The sequence below is a fragment of the Girardinichthys multiradiatus genome, chromosome 18 (genome assembly GCF_021462225.1).
Source record: "Girardinichthys multiradiatus isolate DD_20200921_A chromosome 18, DD_fGirMul_XY1, whole genome shotgun sequence".
Lineage (NCBI taxonomy): Eukaryota > Metazoa > Chordata > Actinopteri > Cyprinodontiformes > Goodeidae > Girardinichthys > Girardinichthys multiradiatus.
Window position 1 is genome coordinate 18,515,387 of NC_061810.1, and position 15,820 is coordinate 18,531,206.

The window sequence follows — 15,820 nt, forward strand, 5'->3', positions numbered from 1 at the left end:
ACCCACAGTCAGTGATGGTCTGGGGTGCCGTGTCAGCTGCTGGTGTTGGTCCACTGTGTTTTATCAAGGGCAGGGTCAATGCAGCTAGCTATCAGGAGATTTTGGAGCACTTCATGCTTCCATCTGCTGAAAAGCTTTATGGAGATGAAGATTTCATTTTTCAGCACGACCTGGCACCTGCTCACAGTGCCAAAACCACTGGTAAATGGTTTACTGACCATGGTATCACTGGGCTCAATTGGCCTGCCAACTCTCCTGACCTGAACCCCATAGAGAATCTGTGGGATATTGTGAAGAGAACGTTGAGAGACTCAAGACCCAACACTCTGGATGAGCTAAAGGCCGCTATCGAAGCATCCTGGGCCTCCATAAGACCTCAGCAGTGCCACAGACCTGAAATATTTCAGTTAGTGTGCAATGAATCTAAAATATATGAATGTTAAATTTTCATCATGACATTATGGAAAATAATGAACTTTATCACAATATGCTAATTTTTTGAGAAGGACCTGTATAGGAGCAATATGTCCATTATTTGGTTTTACGTCAATTTTAAGTGTTTTGATACCTCAAATTATTTAAAATATTTGTGACTGTTACCCTTCATAGTCAGGAGTTAAACAAAATCATATTTTACCCTACTTAACTTTAACACAAAGATACTGCAGAGTTTTGTATTACATACAAGTAACAAACAAAATAAATGTATTATTGCTTTTGGTTTCTGAGTAAACACAATGTTTGAGCTAGAAGCTGACCAACAATGCGTTGCAACAAAACACATTTAGGAATGAATGATTTCACAACAACAAATGCATAAGATGGCACTCATTTACTTCCAGAAGCCACTACAAGAAAAACTTAAGCAACACAGCATGTCAGCCGTGTGAAAAGTACAGCACTCTATTGTTAGAATAAACTTTAAAGATCCTGTGTGCCAAATATGCTTCTGAGCAAAGGCGAGCTGTGTACCAACACACCCAATTTTTGATTCATCAGGCCTGGAAAAGAATATAAGTCATGCTAAGAAAGAAAAAAAACAACAAAGAAATACTCACATAACATTGTCTCTCCTTTCCATATGCCTTATATTCTACATCCGTCAGCCTTCATTCTCTCTTTATTTTTGTGCTTTAGCTTACAAATTCAAAGGATAAAAGACTAAGTATTTCCAAAAATGAACCTGTGCTGGAAAATAAACCTTCATACCTTTATGGACCATATTCCTATGTTTGTTTAATGTATATTTAGGCCGTGCATAAATCCTAAAGTATTTAGATGGGAAACAAGCTCACTTTATGGTAATGATTTAGTTTATCTAAAACTACTGAGAACACAAATAAGAAACAGGCTTCATTTGTGCCTTCTTGGATATTTAAATTTCATAAATGCAAGTGAAGGAGTCAGGACACTAAGAGGTTTCTTAAAAAGGTCACAGGGAGGGACGGCATGTCCCTAAACATCTTTTTCTAATCAGCTTCAGTCTTTGTCTATACATAGGCCACTTTCCACCCATCACCTCCATAAACAAACTAAGGAAACAAAAAGGTGAAATAATACTCTCCCTTCTCCTTTCACATTCTCGTATCTCTTTTCCTGGTTCCCATGGCTGTATATTACTGCAGGTTTATTTATAACAAGTCTAACTTATTAATCTTGTCCTTTATTTTTTCTGTAGGTTTACTTATGTTTCATAATTATGAAAAACATGATCTACTGCAGTTTAACCCACAGTTTTTCTAATTACTCTATCTTTCTCCATCATGTCCCCCTTTTTCGTGCATCCGGGCTTCTCTAGTCCATCACTAACTCTCCGTCTTGTTGTCTTTACCTCCCTCCGTCTCATTTTCTCTTACACCAGCTTTCCGTTTTCTCTGGGCCATAAAACTGTTTAAAGTGACTTGCCAGAAGCCATACATAAGTCCCCTCTTAAATCACAGAGGCCCCATAAAGCTGTGCAGCCTCCCTTTAAATCTCCCTGCTGATACAGATGTGATTGCTAACCTTTTCTGCTTTACATAAGTGTCCGACATATGGTTCTGATTGACTCCCAGGTCCAGGAGAAAAACTGTGGGCCTGGTTGGGAAAATGCAGTGCATATGGATTCAGAGAAAGGTTGTGACCTTCTTCTATCCTCTCTCTTTTTAAATCTGGTATTCTTTTGACTGTTTAGTGCTCCCAGAAAAACAAGGGCCACACTGATGTTGGGACCCAGCCGTGGATTTCAACATTAAACTCCGGTACGGACTCTTCTGGAACTTTCAAAATAAAGTACATTTAACCTACTTCTGGCACAGCCAAGCAAACTGTAACAGCGGAGTTCCCATGATGCCACTGTCTGTATAAGAGCACCCCCTCTCCCACAAGTCTCCCTCTTCCACTGTTTCTCTTTGCAGGACCGGGATCGGAGAGGAACAGCGTGCTAATGTCTCTTTGCTGGCAAAAAGACATTGTATAAACATTGTATGGTAATGTTGCATCACTCTTTTGGTCATGATTTCCAATTATCTTTAATCAACTTGTTTATATTGTACATAGTCCATTAGTCTTCATTATTCTTTAATTCTGCTTGGTAGTTTAGTTGGATTGTTTTTAGCATAATAAAGAGTTTGTTGATTGAAATATGTTTGACTTTGAGTTGACTTATTTTTGTTAATACATTCTTGTATTTTAAGAAATTGTGTGAATTCATTCCATGTGTGTGCAGAGTTTATGTTGTTCGATAATGTCAGAGCTCGTCTCACATCTTTTTATTTTGTCCTAATACCATCGCCTTACTGGGCTGGTATTCACAGGACAACCCTTAACAGACTGAAATATTATTTGATAAAATATTAATATTAAATAATATTCTCAGATTCATAATCTGTTCTTTGGACCTTTTTGGTTACCAATCTGTGCCAACAACTAAAGCTGTTATTTCAAAACCAGTTTTGATGTATGCCTGGGATTATGGTCCCCTTGAAATATAAACTGTGTCCACTTGAACAATGCACTGGAATAAAAATAAAAATAAAAACCCTCAGTACTATGCTACCACCTCTATGCTAGACAGTTGGTACAGTGTTTTTAGATTTAAAAGACTCACTTTAAGCCAAATAACTCAATCTTTGTCTGGACTAACCATAACACTTTTCTCTGGAAAGTTCTTGGCTTGTCCGAAAAATCAACCAAGCAAACACTTTATTGTGGGTTTTGTGGATTCTAATAACAAAAATCACAACCCCTCCAGACATCACACAGGACCAGCAAAGGAGGGTTTTACATCACACAATATGTTTTTACACAAATGGTGGGGATGAACATTTTAAAGAGATTAAAAAGAAGTATTTATGACATGCATATCTTTGTACAAACCCATCAAAATCTTCGTTTTATTAGTTTATTTTCATTTATATTTGTGTTTTGATGAAAACAAAATACAGGTGGGAAAAATCCATACAGCTTCTGAAGTAGCATCGACCTTAGCCCTTTGAAAGTATGTAAAGTAAAGATAAAAGCCAAAAATGTAACAGGAGACCAGTAAATATAAAAAGAGAGGTCGAATATTGTTATATCCAAAAAGCCTCAACTATGCCAGAAACTTGCTGAAGGCTTGAAGCATTTGTGGTCAAGATGCAACATACTAAGAGAGATTCAACCAAATGTCAGTGGGGGGGTGTATGTCTATGTATCCACCTGTTATTCAACCTATAATGTTTTCTACCTTTTATTGTGACCCTGTGTGGATATGAGATAATGCAAGATAAATCCAGACTGGTACAATTCTTGCTTTCAAATTTCATTAGTTACTTGTAGTATATACAGTCCAACCTGGATAAAAGGAAGGTTCAAATGCATTTTTAAAAGACCCCGATTATTATGACATACAAGCTATCATGAATGTGCAAATGTCACCATTCAACATTAAATATTGAAGTGTTATTAATTCCTTGTGAGTTTTTTAACTGATTCTGTAATCAGTTTGGTGCTAAATCGGGTTATTGGATATGCTGACAATTATCCACAGAGGCCAATAATTTTTGGCTATAATTTGGCTTTAGTTCTGGCTCCTTACGTAAATCCGAGCTGGTTGCAGCAAAATAGTATATTTAAAGCGAGACAAAGGACAGACATATTTTCTTTAGCCATAATTATTTCCTAATGACTTCTGACGTAACATTTTAGGAAAGCGGGAACAAAAAGCACCACCCACTTTCACAGGATAACAAAGGCACAGTAAAAACTGTACATAAACTGACACACACGTCTTTTCTTTGTAGCTCAACTTTGAACTTGCACACGCATAAACAGACATGACAAAGATGACTCAGAGTGGGGAGAAGACTTGTATAAAGAAATATCCATTTAGTGGAGTCCATATCTAAACACAGAGAACATCTGAGACTTTCTGGTGATTTATTCTTACTGTCGGGGACAGATACTGTTTTGAAAAAGGCAAAAAGAGCACACACACATACAGAAACACAAACCTATATACACCCAGTTTGTATCCCAGTTACCTTTCTTTGAGGGGTGGTTTGCTGTGTCATGGCCATGGAAAAGCTGTGGGACCCTTTAAGTTGCGTCTTCACCCAAAGAGAAGATAATCTTTGGACACTTTTGTCTCTGGTGCACAGAGGGACACTTGACTTATTCTGTTGAAATAGGATACAAAATAAAACATGAAGATAAATCTACAGTGGACCTGAAAAGTCAATCCAGCCCTGTTAAATGGCAAGTATTAGTGATGGAACAAAAGGGCCAAAATTTTAATTTTAAAACATTTTCCACCTTTAATATGACATGAATGTCGGATTAATTAATCGAAAAACAAACAAATCTAAACAAACAACTAAACAAATAAACCTCCCACTTCTAGTTTGATGAAGCACTTTTTTAATTCTGTTCAAGCATTTAGTCTTCTTATATATACCGTCATATTTAAATAATTAAAATATGCATTCAGATTATTTGTCAGATTAAAAATACTTTTTGAAAATAACAACCGTTAAGCAGGTTTTATACATACCTTTCAACACATTTCTGTATTAAATGTTATTTTATTGGTCTGACGTAATGTTCCAATATAAATGTTGTGTTTTCTTTAGCAGTCAGCAGAAAATAATCATAATTACCAGAAATAAAGACATTATTCAGTCGGTGTGTAAGTAATCGGTATGATGTGTCTCACTTAGTGAATTGAGTTATTGATATATATATACAGTATATTCTAATTTATTGAATGGGTCTTTACACCTGCCATCAATTATAGAGAATCCAATGAATCTGAGATAAAGTTCAGCTGTCCAGGTTGGATTTGCTTGAAATTTGTTTATATGCATCCTTTAGCTAAAGCAAAGTTTACAGAATCAAAATGTGACTAAAAAGCTTAAGGGTGCGCACACTTATCCAAACAAACTATTGCAGGTTTTTTATTTTTAATACTTTTCCCGCAAACAAATTATTTGCTTTTCAGTTGAATTATATAAGATATAGCTATGTCATATTAAAGGTAGGAAATACTTTGAAATTATTAATTATATTGTTAATTGCTTCACATTACAAAAACATTTTATCAGCCATATAAGGAAACAGTCATGAGACAAAGACCGAAGGATTAAGTATGCAAAAAAAAAAAGAAATCTGTTATTTGTTATTTTCTCACAGATTCTTCTGTGAGATGCTGGGATACTTAATTAGGTTAATGAAAAACAAAACCAAAAAAAGTGCTTGAGTTACATGTATTTTAAAGGAACATTTAGGGGTACTAATAGTTGTGCCACCAACAATTTAGTAAAAAATTGCAATTCTGTTTTAATTGCGCCCCCCCCATGAATAAATAAAAATTTACTCAAATAAAAGGTTGCATTTTCCAGTGTGAGGTTAAGCTTCTGCAATAGTAGTTAATTGGATGCTTTTTACACACCCTCCATCACAGGTGCCAAAAATGTGGAGGGTACTGTATAACCAGTTACAATAAAATACTTAATAAAAATATATACTATAGATATTTTATTTTTTAAATAAAATTTCTATTAGATTTTCTTTCACCCATGAAAATGCAAACAGTCAAATTGCTCATCATCATTATTATTTAAAGGGACTGTTGTGGTGACTTTAATGGGTATATGGTCTGGTCCCTTCTGTGTTTGTTGTTTGTTGGATCTAAAACCTGTTTTTTACTTTGCTTGTATTTTTTTAAGTAATATGAACAGTTAAATTTTCTGCTTTAATACAGAACAAAGTGAAATGATTAATATACACTGGTGACTTGGGTGCACCTGTAGATGCAGGAGCATGATGTGAATCCAAAGGTGAGGCTGCTGGCTCGTCAGATGGAAACTGGATTTGGCATACAGGCAGTAATAGCCCTTTAGAGGGCAGGAGAACGAGAGCTTGGCCACACAACCTCGATTTGAATCTGTTACCGAAAGACACAGACTGTTAACATAGAAAATGATAAAAATGCAGCAGATATTTCTGTACATTCTCAGTCATCTTGGCTATGGTAATCCCACAAGACGAAACTGGAAGGACTGGGGAGGAGTATGGAAATAGATTCAGTCAATTTCTCTTTAAACACCTTTCTTTTCTTGTTTTTACTTCACTAAACATTAACAGCTAAACTTGGTAACATAGTCATTATGTGAATTATAACTCTGCATCTAAATCATCATAAAATGTATTTTCTTTCTCAAATTGTCTCCCAAAACATTCAGGGAATAATCGAATATTTTGACATTGCAGAGAAATTCTGTGTGCTCAGAAAGAAAAATAAAATGAAACAACAGATGGGATTCTTAGGCATATTTTCAGCTTAATGACATGACAACCATGTAAAAATTCAATTCACCTAAACAGCTGATGTAACTCTTGACTCAGATTCTTTGCTCTAATAATACTATTGATACAGGTCAAATGTGACGCATAAGACAGGCTGTCAACACTCTCAGTTCATTTTATCCAATTATTTTCTCTGATTATTCATTGAAGACACACCACATCATACCGGCTCATTGATTAGTGTGGTTTGCCTAGAAATCCTAACATTACACCATTGTAACCTAATTACAAAAGGCCAGTGCAGAGGAAAGAGTTGGACAGTAAAACAACAGAGTCACACCCAACAATCGAGTTGAGACGAAGGTTTCTGTCGCTGTAACATCATCATGAGGCACATGCACACTCTGTATGTTCTGTGTTTCCTCACCTTCAAACATTCAATATGAGGTGATGGTCAACAGCTCAGAAAAAGGTCAGCCAGCAGCCTGATGTCATGTTTTAGCTGTGACCACCGACAGCTGCGCTGGGAGCTTTGGGGCCAATCGTCATTAAGAGGGTTAAAACTAAGAGAATACATTCACAGTAAGAAGAGTAAAGGTTGTTTTAAAAGTGTTGTGTTTCTTTCCATTTATTTTCAGATTTAATCAATTAACCAGACGTCAAAGATGATTATATTTCATGTCTTCTTTCATAAGTGAGAACGTTAGGAAAGTGTGGGGTATTTGGGTGCTGTTTGACTCTTGGCGACCCTGAGATAAAATGACTATGTCGAATTGATTATAAAATCTACTGTAAGTCAATATATCATCTCAGGTTGATCTGGTCCTCCATATATGGGTCCGCCTGTGTGTTTAGGATAATTTACCTGTTGAAAATGGTTAAAAATGGAAGGCTCATTATAGGTTTTGGATTTGGGCAATGTGCTCCAACCCAGAGCGTCCTTCTATCAGAGGGCAGCACGAGCATTCCAATAAAAAAAAAAAAAAATTACTTTCCAGCTGCACCTCAAATGAGTTTTTGTTTATTGTCAGGCTATGCGTGATGGCTGAGAGATGATATTAAAGATGGAAACTAATTCACGGCTTCCAGCTTAGCTGTTTTCACTGAAACTGAACTTGTGCGTAAAGTAGAATAGTGGAGGTACACGGTTCTCTTCATGATATCTTGGCTGACTTCTTCTGATTTCTCCATGATGTCACACAAGGATGTTGCATGTTTGTAGTATGCCGTCAAATTAGTTCAGCATGATATCAGAAAGAAACTTGTAATTGTGATGCTTTTGCTGAGAAATTGTGATGAAAAAATCAACTATCATTAACCTCACTCTTTTTTCTTTTCCATCACTGCAGTTTTCCCAGCATTCTCTGTGAGCTTTTACTACTCAACCACCAGACATATCCATATGGTGCACATGAAGGGCATTTAGATGCAATCCTTCTGAAAAACCATTTCATCGGCATGCAGAGTGTTAAAGCATGGCACAAGAAAGACGATATCCAAACAAATATTTAATCCAAGCTGTCCTTTGCGATATCGCAACCATCGTTATTGTGATGACGATGGTGATTCAATATATTGTGCAGGTCTACTTCAGTTGCCACCAATTAACTCAGATGTTGTGAATTTACCTATCAGAAGCTTATAAAACCATGACATCATCATAAGGGCTTTCCCGAGTTGTTTAAAAACATAGTTTTTAATGTATGTTAATTTCTGACCATTTTCTCTGTAATCATTATAGAAATAGAAATAATTTTGGTAGTCCTGACTGACCTAACACATAAAAACTGTCCCTGTGAGTAAGGATGTTTGCACAGCTGCATGGATGTCTGCTTATCTGGCCATATGTCAAATATAGCATTTTCATAGTTTTACTAAAATTACACTCTAAAAGCCTGGAACAAAAACAAATCACTTTAAAAAAAGGAAAATAAAAACAGGATGACAAGCTCAGTTAAACATGCCAGTCAAGGTTTAATTTAAGTGAATCAAATTGATTAGAAAAATGAAAATAAGTAAAAGTAATCAAACATAAATGATAAGAAAATATCTGATCCCTAAAAATCCAAAAGATGACTGGCAGCATGTCAAAACGGATTAGATTATTTGGAGGCAAAGCTGTTTCTCATTTAATTGTTTTATTCATGTGAACCTCTTGAACTTGTTCCCGCTCTGTGAGCAGCGTTGGCTGAAGAGTCTCCATGCTCACGTAAACTGCTTCCATATATTCATATCAATTCATACTTTGCATGCATTACCTTCATCTGTTTCAGCTTAGTGTCACGGACCATGCTCATGCTACTCACTTCTTTCTGGGTGGATGTTCTTCTGCATGTAACCTTATTTGCTTCAACAATCGCATAAACTTTCTGTGCTCATCTGCTTTCATTAACCTAATTAAAACTCTGGTAATCACCCTTTTCATACTGGGTATCCATTGATGGATTGTCTTGTTTAAACTTGTACTACATTACATACTGGCTGATTGGATCATAGAATGAGGGCTTCTAGTATAGTAAAGTCAAACTGAAATTTGATCCCTCATACCCCATGAGCAGGGGGTCTGGGATGCACAAGGCCAAGTCCTTATATAGAGTTAATGTAAATGTGTGCTTGGCTTTTAAAGACCTGACATGCCTTCATAAAAATGTATTTTTTCTTTGGCTGTTTTTTTCTTGCTGTTTAAGTACAGAAAAACACAACAGAACAACACATTATAATGCTCTTTTACCTATAACTGCTGGAAATAACTATGAACTTAGAAGTAAACCACATGCATGAACATATTAATTTACTGAAAACCTGCAGATTCTTGTTTGTGTTCATTTTTTGCAGCAACTGTATTACTGTACAGTTTAAGTGCTTGGAGCTGATACATTGATACATATATATTTCAGACAGACACATTACTCTTTAAATAGAGTGGAACAGATCAAAATTAAATTTCTGAACTTTTTTGTTTTTAGTCAACATCATGACAGTATTGGAGCACTGCAACAAACTTATCTAATATCATCGGAACTGCCTAAAATAGTAGAATATAATTTTATTAGTAGGCATGATACTGATTGTCTTTTCAATGCTTTTATTCGCTTACACACCAAAATATTAAGAACCTAATATAGGTTAACCCTCAAGAGGAATGTAAATTATGAGCACCATTATTTCCTTCTTCAGGTCTAAACTGTTTCTAATTAAGCCTGTGAATTTGATTTACAACTTTCACCTGCATGGTTCCTTTAACCTTGTGAGAGATTTATGGTATTTCATAGAATTGTTTACACTGCAATATGTGGACATTTGTGTTGGGGGGCTCTAAAACTCTGCTTACAAAACAAACTCTGGTTGGATTCAGAATTCAGTTTTTTCCCTCTATGGTTGAGAGAAGTATTCCTCCAGTTTTAAGGTCACTTCCAGATGTGAAGGCAGCCCTGAGCAGGAGACTGAACCCAACAGTTCCACTTGTATGTTCATGATTGTAGAAGAAAGAAATCATGTGTTTGTATGAATGAGAAGCGGGTATCTTTCCACTCAGAGACACAATACACAATGAAAGGTGTCTCAACAGACAGGATATAAAATAACTGGAGGACCAAGAAATGCAACAGATATTTAAGGACTGCAACAGAAAAGGAGGGGGGCTTATAATACTTATATGTCGCTTGGACAGAATTTGAATCATTAATCAAGACATGTAATATTAAAATCACAGTTTAAACCCATAAGAAATACATCATTGTCTTTTTTGGGTCTAAAGTGCAACAAATCAACTCAATAGTGGCCTCTGCACTGAGACATAGTGGTCTGGAGTTGGCGGGGAAACTATGGTGTATTCATAACACACTATTAATCATGACCTGTCACCACATCTAACCATCAACTCATTTATATTTTCACCCAGTTACATAAACTTTCAATCTATAATTACTACAGTACTAGAATTAACTTAATTTTAGGTAATATGGAAAAAACAGTACACAGCAAAAAATATTAATACCCCTTAAACTGTTTCAAATTTTTGTCACCTTACAACCACAAACCTCAAATTATTTTATTAGAAATTAATATGATAGTCCATTACAAAGGAGAAATATAATTATAAAGTGGAAGGAAAAGGAGACATGGATAAAAGAAAATCTGAAAGGTGCGGTGTACATATGTATCCGACCCCTTTTATTCTGATGCCCTCAAACAGAATCTAGTGCTACCAATTTCAGACAGCTTCCTCTTGCGTCCACAGTTAATCCTGTTGGATGTGGTTCATCCTTCTTGGTGGTATGCTGACATTACACTGGATACCGTGGCTCTTGATACATCACAAAGACTTGCTGTCTTGGTCACAGATGACCCAGCAAGACGTGCACCAACAATTTGTCCTCTTTTGAACTCTGGTATGTCACCCATAATGTTGTGTGCATTTCAATATTTTGAGCAAAACTGTGCTCTTACCCTGCTAATTGAACCTTCACACTCTGCTCTTACTGGTGCAATGTGCAATCAATGAAGACTGGCTACCAGACTGGTCCAATTTAGCCATGAAACCTCCCACACTAAAATGACACGTGTTTCTGTAAGGCTCATATAAACAGATAACCCTGGCCATTTCATAGTTTGCTATGGTTGTAGTACCTTGGAGTGCCGGGAGAGGGCGCATCACTAAAAGGGTTAGGACCAGCAAGGGGCAAAACGGCAGAATAAACCCCGCAGCCAAGCGATGCAGCCGTTTTATACATCTGCCTCCTTCTTTCCGTTATTCAGGTTGGTTTCAGATCCTTTGATGGCAGTAAGACAGTACTGTTGAATGGGTAAATCCTTTGTAATGTGTAGTAGTTATGGTGTACTCTTTGTAGAACGTTATGATGTAATATTGCTGTGTTGATACAGATGGTAATAGTATAAGTTACTATGCTAAGCTAGCGGAAGCTACAGGTATGCTTGCATTGCAGTAATTAAACCCGGCCGCTTGTTGGGAAAATCTTTAGCTAAATCGGTCAGGACATAAAATTGTCAAATTACCTTGGTATGTATATTGTTTTGTGCATGTTATGAGAATAATAAGCTCTGGGTATACACTGTAAATCTTATATAGGTTCAGGTTGGGCTCAAGGGTAATAGGCTTGGCTATATGTAGTCAAAGTGCTATTTTGAGTTTGTTGTGAGTTCACAGTAATATACCATACATATCCCTGTTACTGTTGTGATTCAGATACACGCAATAGGATATTGTACAACAATTAATGAAGCAAAATGTTGTCATTTTGGATTTGTTATGAGTTTATGGTAAAAATAACAAATGTACTTGTTTGATTCATGCAGTATTGGGGGTTTTGGCAGCACGGCTAGACTAAAACCATTGATTAAATAAAATGTTGGTTATTTAATGTTATTGAGAATAAACCCTGCAGCCAAGCGATGCAGCCGTTTTATACATCTGCCTCCTTCTTTCCATTATTCAGATTCAGGGTAACTATTCCAACCCTTTCTCCGGCCAGAGAGGGGCAACATTCTGGGGGCTCGTCCGGGATGATTTCTGCATTTTGAAGCGTAGATAATCATCCAATACCGAATCAGACATCAGTACCTGGACAGACGCACCACAACTGTGATCCTGTGATCCAAGATGTCGGTACTGCATGACTTGCAGCGAGGCATCCAGAAACAACTGCACCAGCTCATCAGCTCTGCAAACATTGATGTGCTCCACCAATTGACAGTCTCCATCAAGGACGAGGTAACGGAAGAGCTACCAGATGACAGTCCAACAGAGGGGGAACTCTATGACTTTATCGTGGTCTTTGTAAAAAGTGACCAGTTGGCAAGTCTAGAGGACCAAGGTATGTCACGTCTGCTACTCTTCAATGACCTCATCACGGAGCTACAGCAACCAAACACAGCCAGTGTGGAGGTGCAAGAGTTACGGACTGAGGCTGCTTCAGGATCACCAGTTGGCTCTGCTAAGGTGGATAAACAGCCGTCCATAAGTAGCCAGACTTCAGATATAGTTAAACTATCTGACATAGCAGCTTTCTTGCCAAGAAGAGAGTTCAAAATCCACAGTGGACAAATATCTGATTCAGACTCTGACGTTAGTAATGGTGCTCTGTGCAAACAGATTGATGAGGGTTTAGCTGAGAACTTTACTGAAAATGAGATAATTCAGGCAGTGCTAAGAATCATCAGACCAGGTACATTTAAAGATATGCTTTTGACAAAACATGAGTTAACTGTGACTGAGCTCAAGCAGTTCCTGAGAACACACTTAAAAGACAAAAGTAGTTCTGAGTTATTTCAGGTGCTTAGTAATGCGAGACAACTAGATCATGAAAGTCCACAGCAGTTTATGTATCGGTTGATGGGGCTGAAGCAGCGCGTGCTGTTTTCATCACAGCAGAATAGTTCAGGTTTTCAGTATGACCAAAAGTTAGTCCAAGGTGTCTTTCTTCACTCCCTGTACCAGGGCATAAGTGAGAAATATATATATGTAAGAAGAGACTTAAAAATGCTCATGAGTGAAAGCGCAGTGACAGATAATCAGATTCTCGAAGCGATCACCAAGTCAGTTCAGGAAGAAGTGGAGAGACAGACACGAATAGGTCAGACGTCACATAAATCCAGAGTAGTGACGGTTAATGCCACGCACCAAGGGGAAACAATTACCCCAGCCCACAGCCGAAGTGCAAGCCACCGTTCTCCAGACCCAAGCTGAAGTCCAAGCACAGCGTGCAGCCATACATGAACTGACAGCCCATGTGTCTGCATTGATGAAGACTCTAGAAAAGGCTTTCACACCAGCCACAAAAGTTCCAGAATCTACAGAGACTATTTCAGTGAATACAGTACTACCACCTAACACGACGAAGTCAGCCAAATGCCAATCATGCACAACACAGGGACTTGATCGTTGCAACCACTGCTTTAAGTGTGGTAAGGAGGAACACAGAGCTGTTGGCTGCCTGCTCAAAAGTAAGCCAGCAGGAAACTGGAAGGGGTCACTGGGAAGGGGCCACCAGTGACCACATCCATGCTAGCGTCCCACATCAGAGCAGCTGGGTACAAGAAAAAGACTCGAACCTCAAATGAACCACCAGTAAAGCCGAGAGGAAGACAAGGTAATTGAGTTGCAGATTTGATTGGAAAGAGATGTATGCTTACCTGCTACCTAAATAGCATACGAACTGACATGCTTGTGGACAGTGGAGCCCAAGTAACCATAGTAACCAGGTCGTGGCTCCAAAGATATCTTCCCAACATAGAGATCGGGCCTCTGGAAGACCTTCTGCCAGATGATCCACTCAGAGTAACAGCAGCTAATGTGACTAATTTACCTCTTGATGGGTGGGTGGAAGTCTTAATAGAAATTAGGAGTCCCACACATGGCCAAGTTGCTATTCAAGTGCCTGCCCTGGTTAGTCAGAACTGTGTTAGTGGATTGCTGTTAGGCTTCAATGTGATTGAGGAGATCATTTTAGAGAGTCTCGAAAAGTCAGGCAGTATCAGTTTGAATGATCTTCTAGCTGAAGCATTAAAGGTATAAAAACATACTGCAGAGACTATTGTGGCAGTCATAAGTAAAAAAAAAACAATTAGAAAGAACACAGTGAGTGACATTGTCAGAGTTGGTAGAAAAGGTCTTACGATTCACAGTGGCCAAGTGTGTGAATTTAGATGTCACGTCAAGTCAAGACTACCAGGTGGCACAGCTTTATTTGAACCTGCCTTGAAATCAGACCTACCAGAGGGGCTGGAGCTTTTCCCTGCCTTATTGAATGTACCCACAGGTTCGTCTGGGGCAGTTAAAACCCCAGTCTGCAATCAGAGTAAACATGACATCTTCTTGCCAGCACGCACCATATTAGGGCAGATTGAAGAGGTCATTGAGTGCAGGCCCATGAATAAGCTTCAGCAGCCTGCAAAGAGAGATACTGACATAGTTTTGTGTGCTACACAGGTTGACCAGGTTAACAGGAGCAGAGTCAAATGTTGCAGAAAAATGGCACCCTCCTGTTAGCTTAGAACACTTAGACCCTGAACAGCAAGAGGCAGTGCGTCAAATGCTTTTTGAGGAATTTGATATCTTTGCTAAAGGGGAAGGGGATATAGGTTGTATACCATACTTGCAGTTAAACATTAACATGGTCGACAACAACCCTGTCCAGAGGTCTTATAACTCAATCCCTAAACCCCTATACAAAGAAGTCAAAGACTATGTACAAAACCTTTTGGACCAAGGGTGGATACGCAAATCAGTCTCCTCCTATTCCTCCCCAGTCATATGTGTGAGGAAGAAAGTTCAAAGTTTACGTCTTTGTGTGGATTTCCGAGGTCTAAACAAAAAGACAGTGGCAGATTGGCACCCACTGCCACGGATTCAAGATTTGCTTGACAGTTTGGGTGGCAACTCATGGTTCTCCATCCTGGACCAAGGAAGTGCTTACCACCAAGGGTTTGTCACTGAAGAATCCAGGCACCTTACAGCCTTCAGCACTCCATGGGGGTTGTATGAATGGATAAGGCTACCATTTGGACTAACAAATGCACCTGCAGCATTTCAGAGGTGCATGGAGGGCATGTTGGAGGGGATATGGGATGAGTGTTGTGCACTGTATCTTGATGATGTGCTTTGTTATTCTAAAACATTCAAGGACCATGTAAACCATCTAAGACAAGTTCTGTGTTGCATGAGAGACCATGGGATTAAGCTGAGATCCACAAAGTGCAAACTGTTCAAACAAGAGGTTCGTTATCTCGGACGCTTGGTGTCTGGAGAAGGAGTTAAAATGGACCCGCAGGACTTGAAAGCTGTCTTGGCACTTAAAGAGAAACAGCCTCAGACTGTCGGAGATGTCAAGTCACTGTTGGGCTTTCTCGGATACTATCGCTCCTTTATCCAAGATTTCTCCCGCTTGGCAAAACCATTATTTGAACTGCTACAAAAACCAAACACAGAGGGAAAAACTATCCAAAACGAGACGGTCAAAAAGAAAGCTAAACACAGTAAGGAAGACAAAGGACAGTTACCCTCAAAAACTCCTATCACATGGACTGACAAACATCA

The 15,820-nt window shown here is 38.2% G+C and overlaps 1 protein-coding gene across 7 annotated transcripts in view; it reads right to left on the reverse strand.

The window, feature by feature from the left end:
• Positions 1-15,820, reverse strand: part of veph1 (ventricular zone expressed PH domain-containing 1) — a 106,542-nt gene that overhangs the window by 17,596 nt on the left and 73,126 nt on the right. For all 7 annotated transcript variants that reach the window (XM_047391006.1, XM_047391000.1, XM_047391004.1 and 4 more), the window contains 2 exons: positions 6,264-6,403; positions 4,503-4,637 (listed from right to left, as the gene is read on the reverse strand). In XM_047391006.1, the coding sequence (XP_047246962.1) occupies positions 4,503-4,637; positions 6,264-6,403 (275 nt within the window). The remainder of the gene's footprint in view (positions 1-4,502; positions 4,638-6,263; positions 6,404-15,820) is intronic.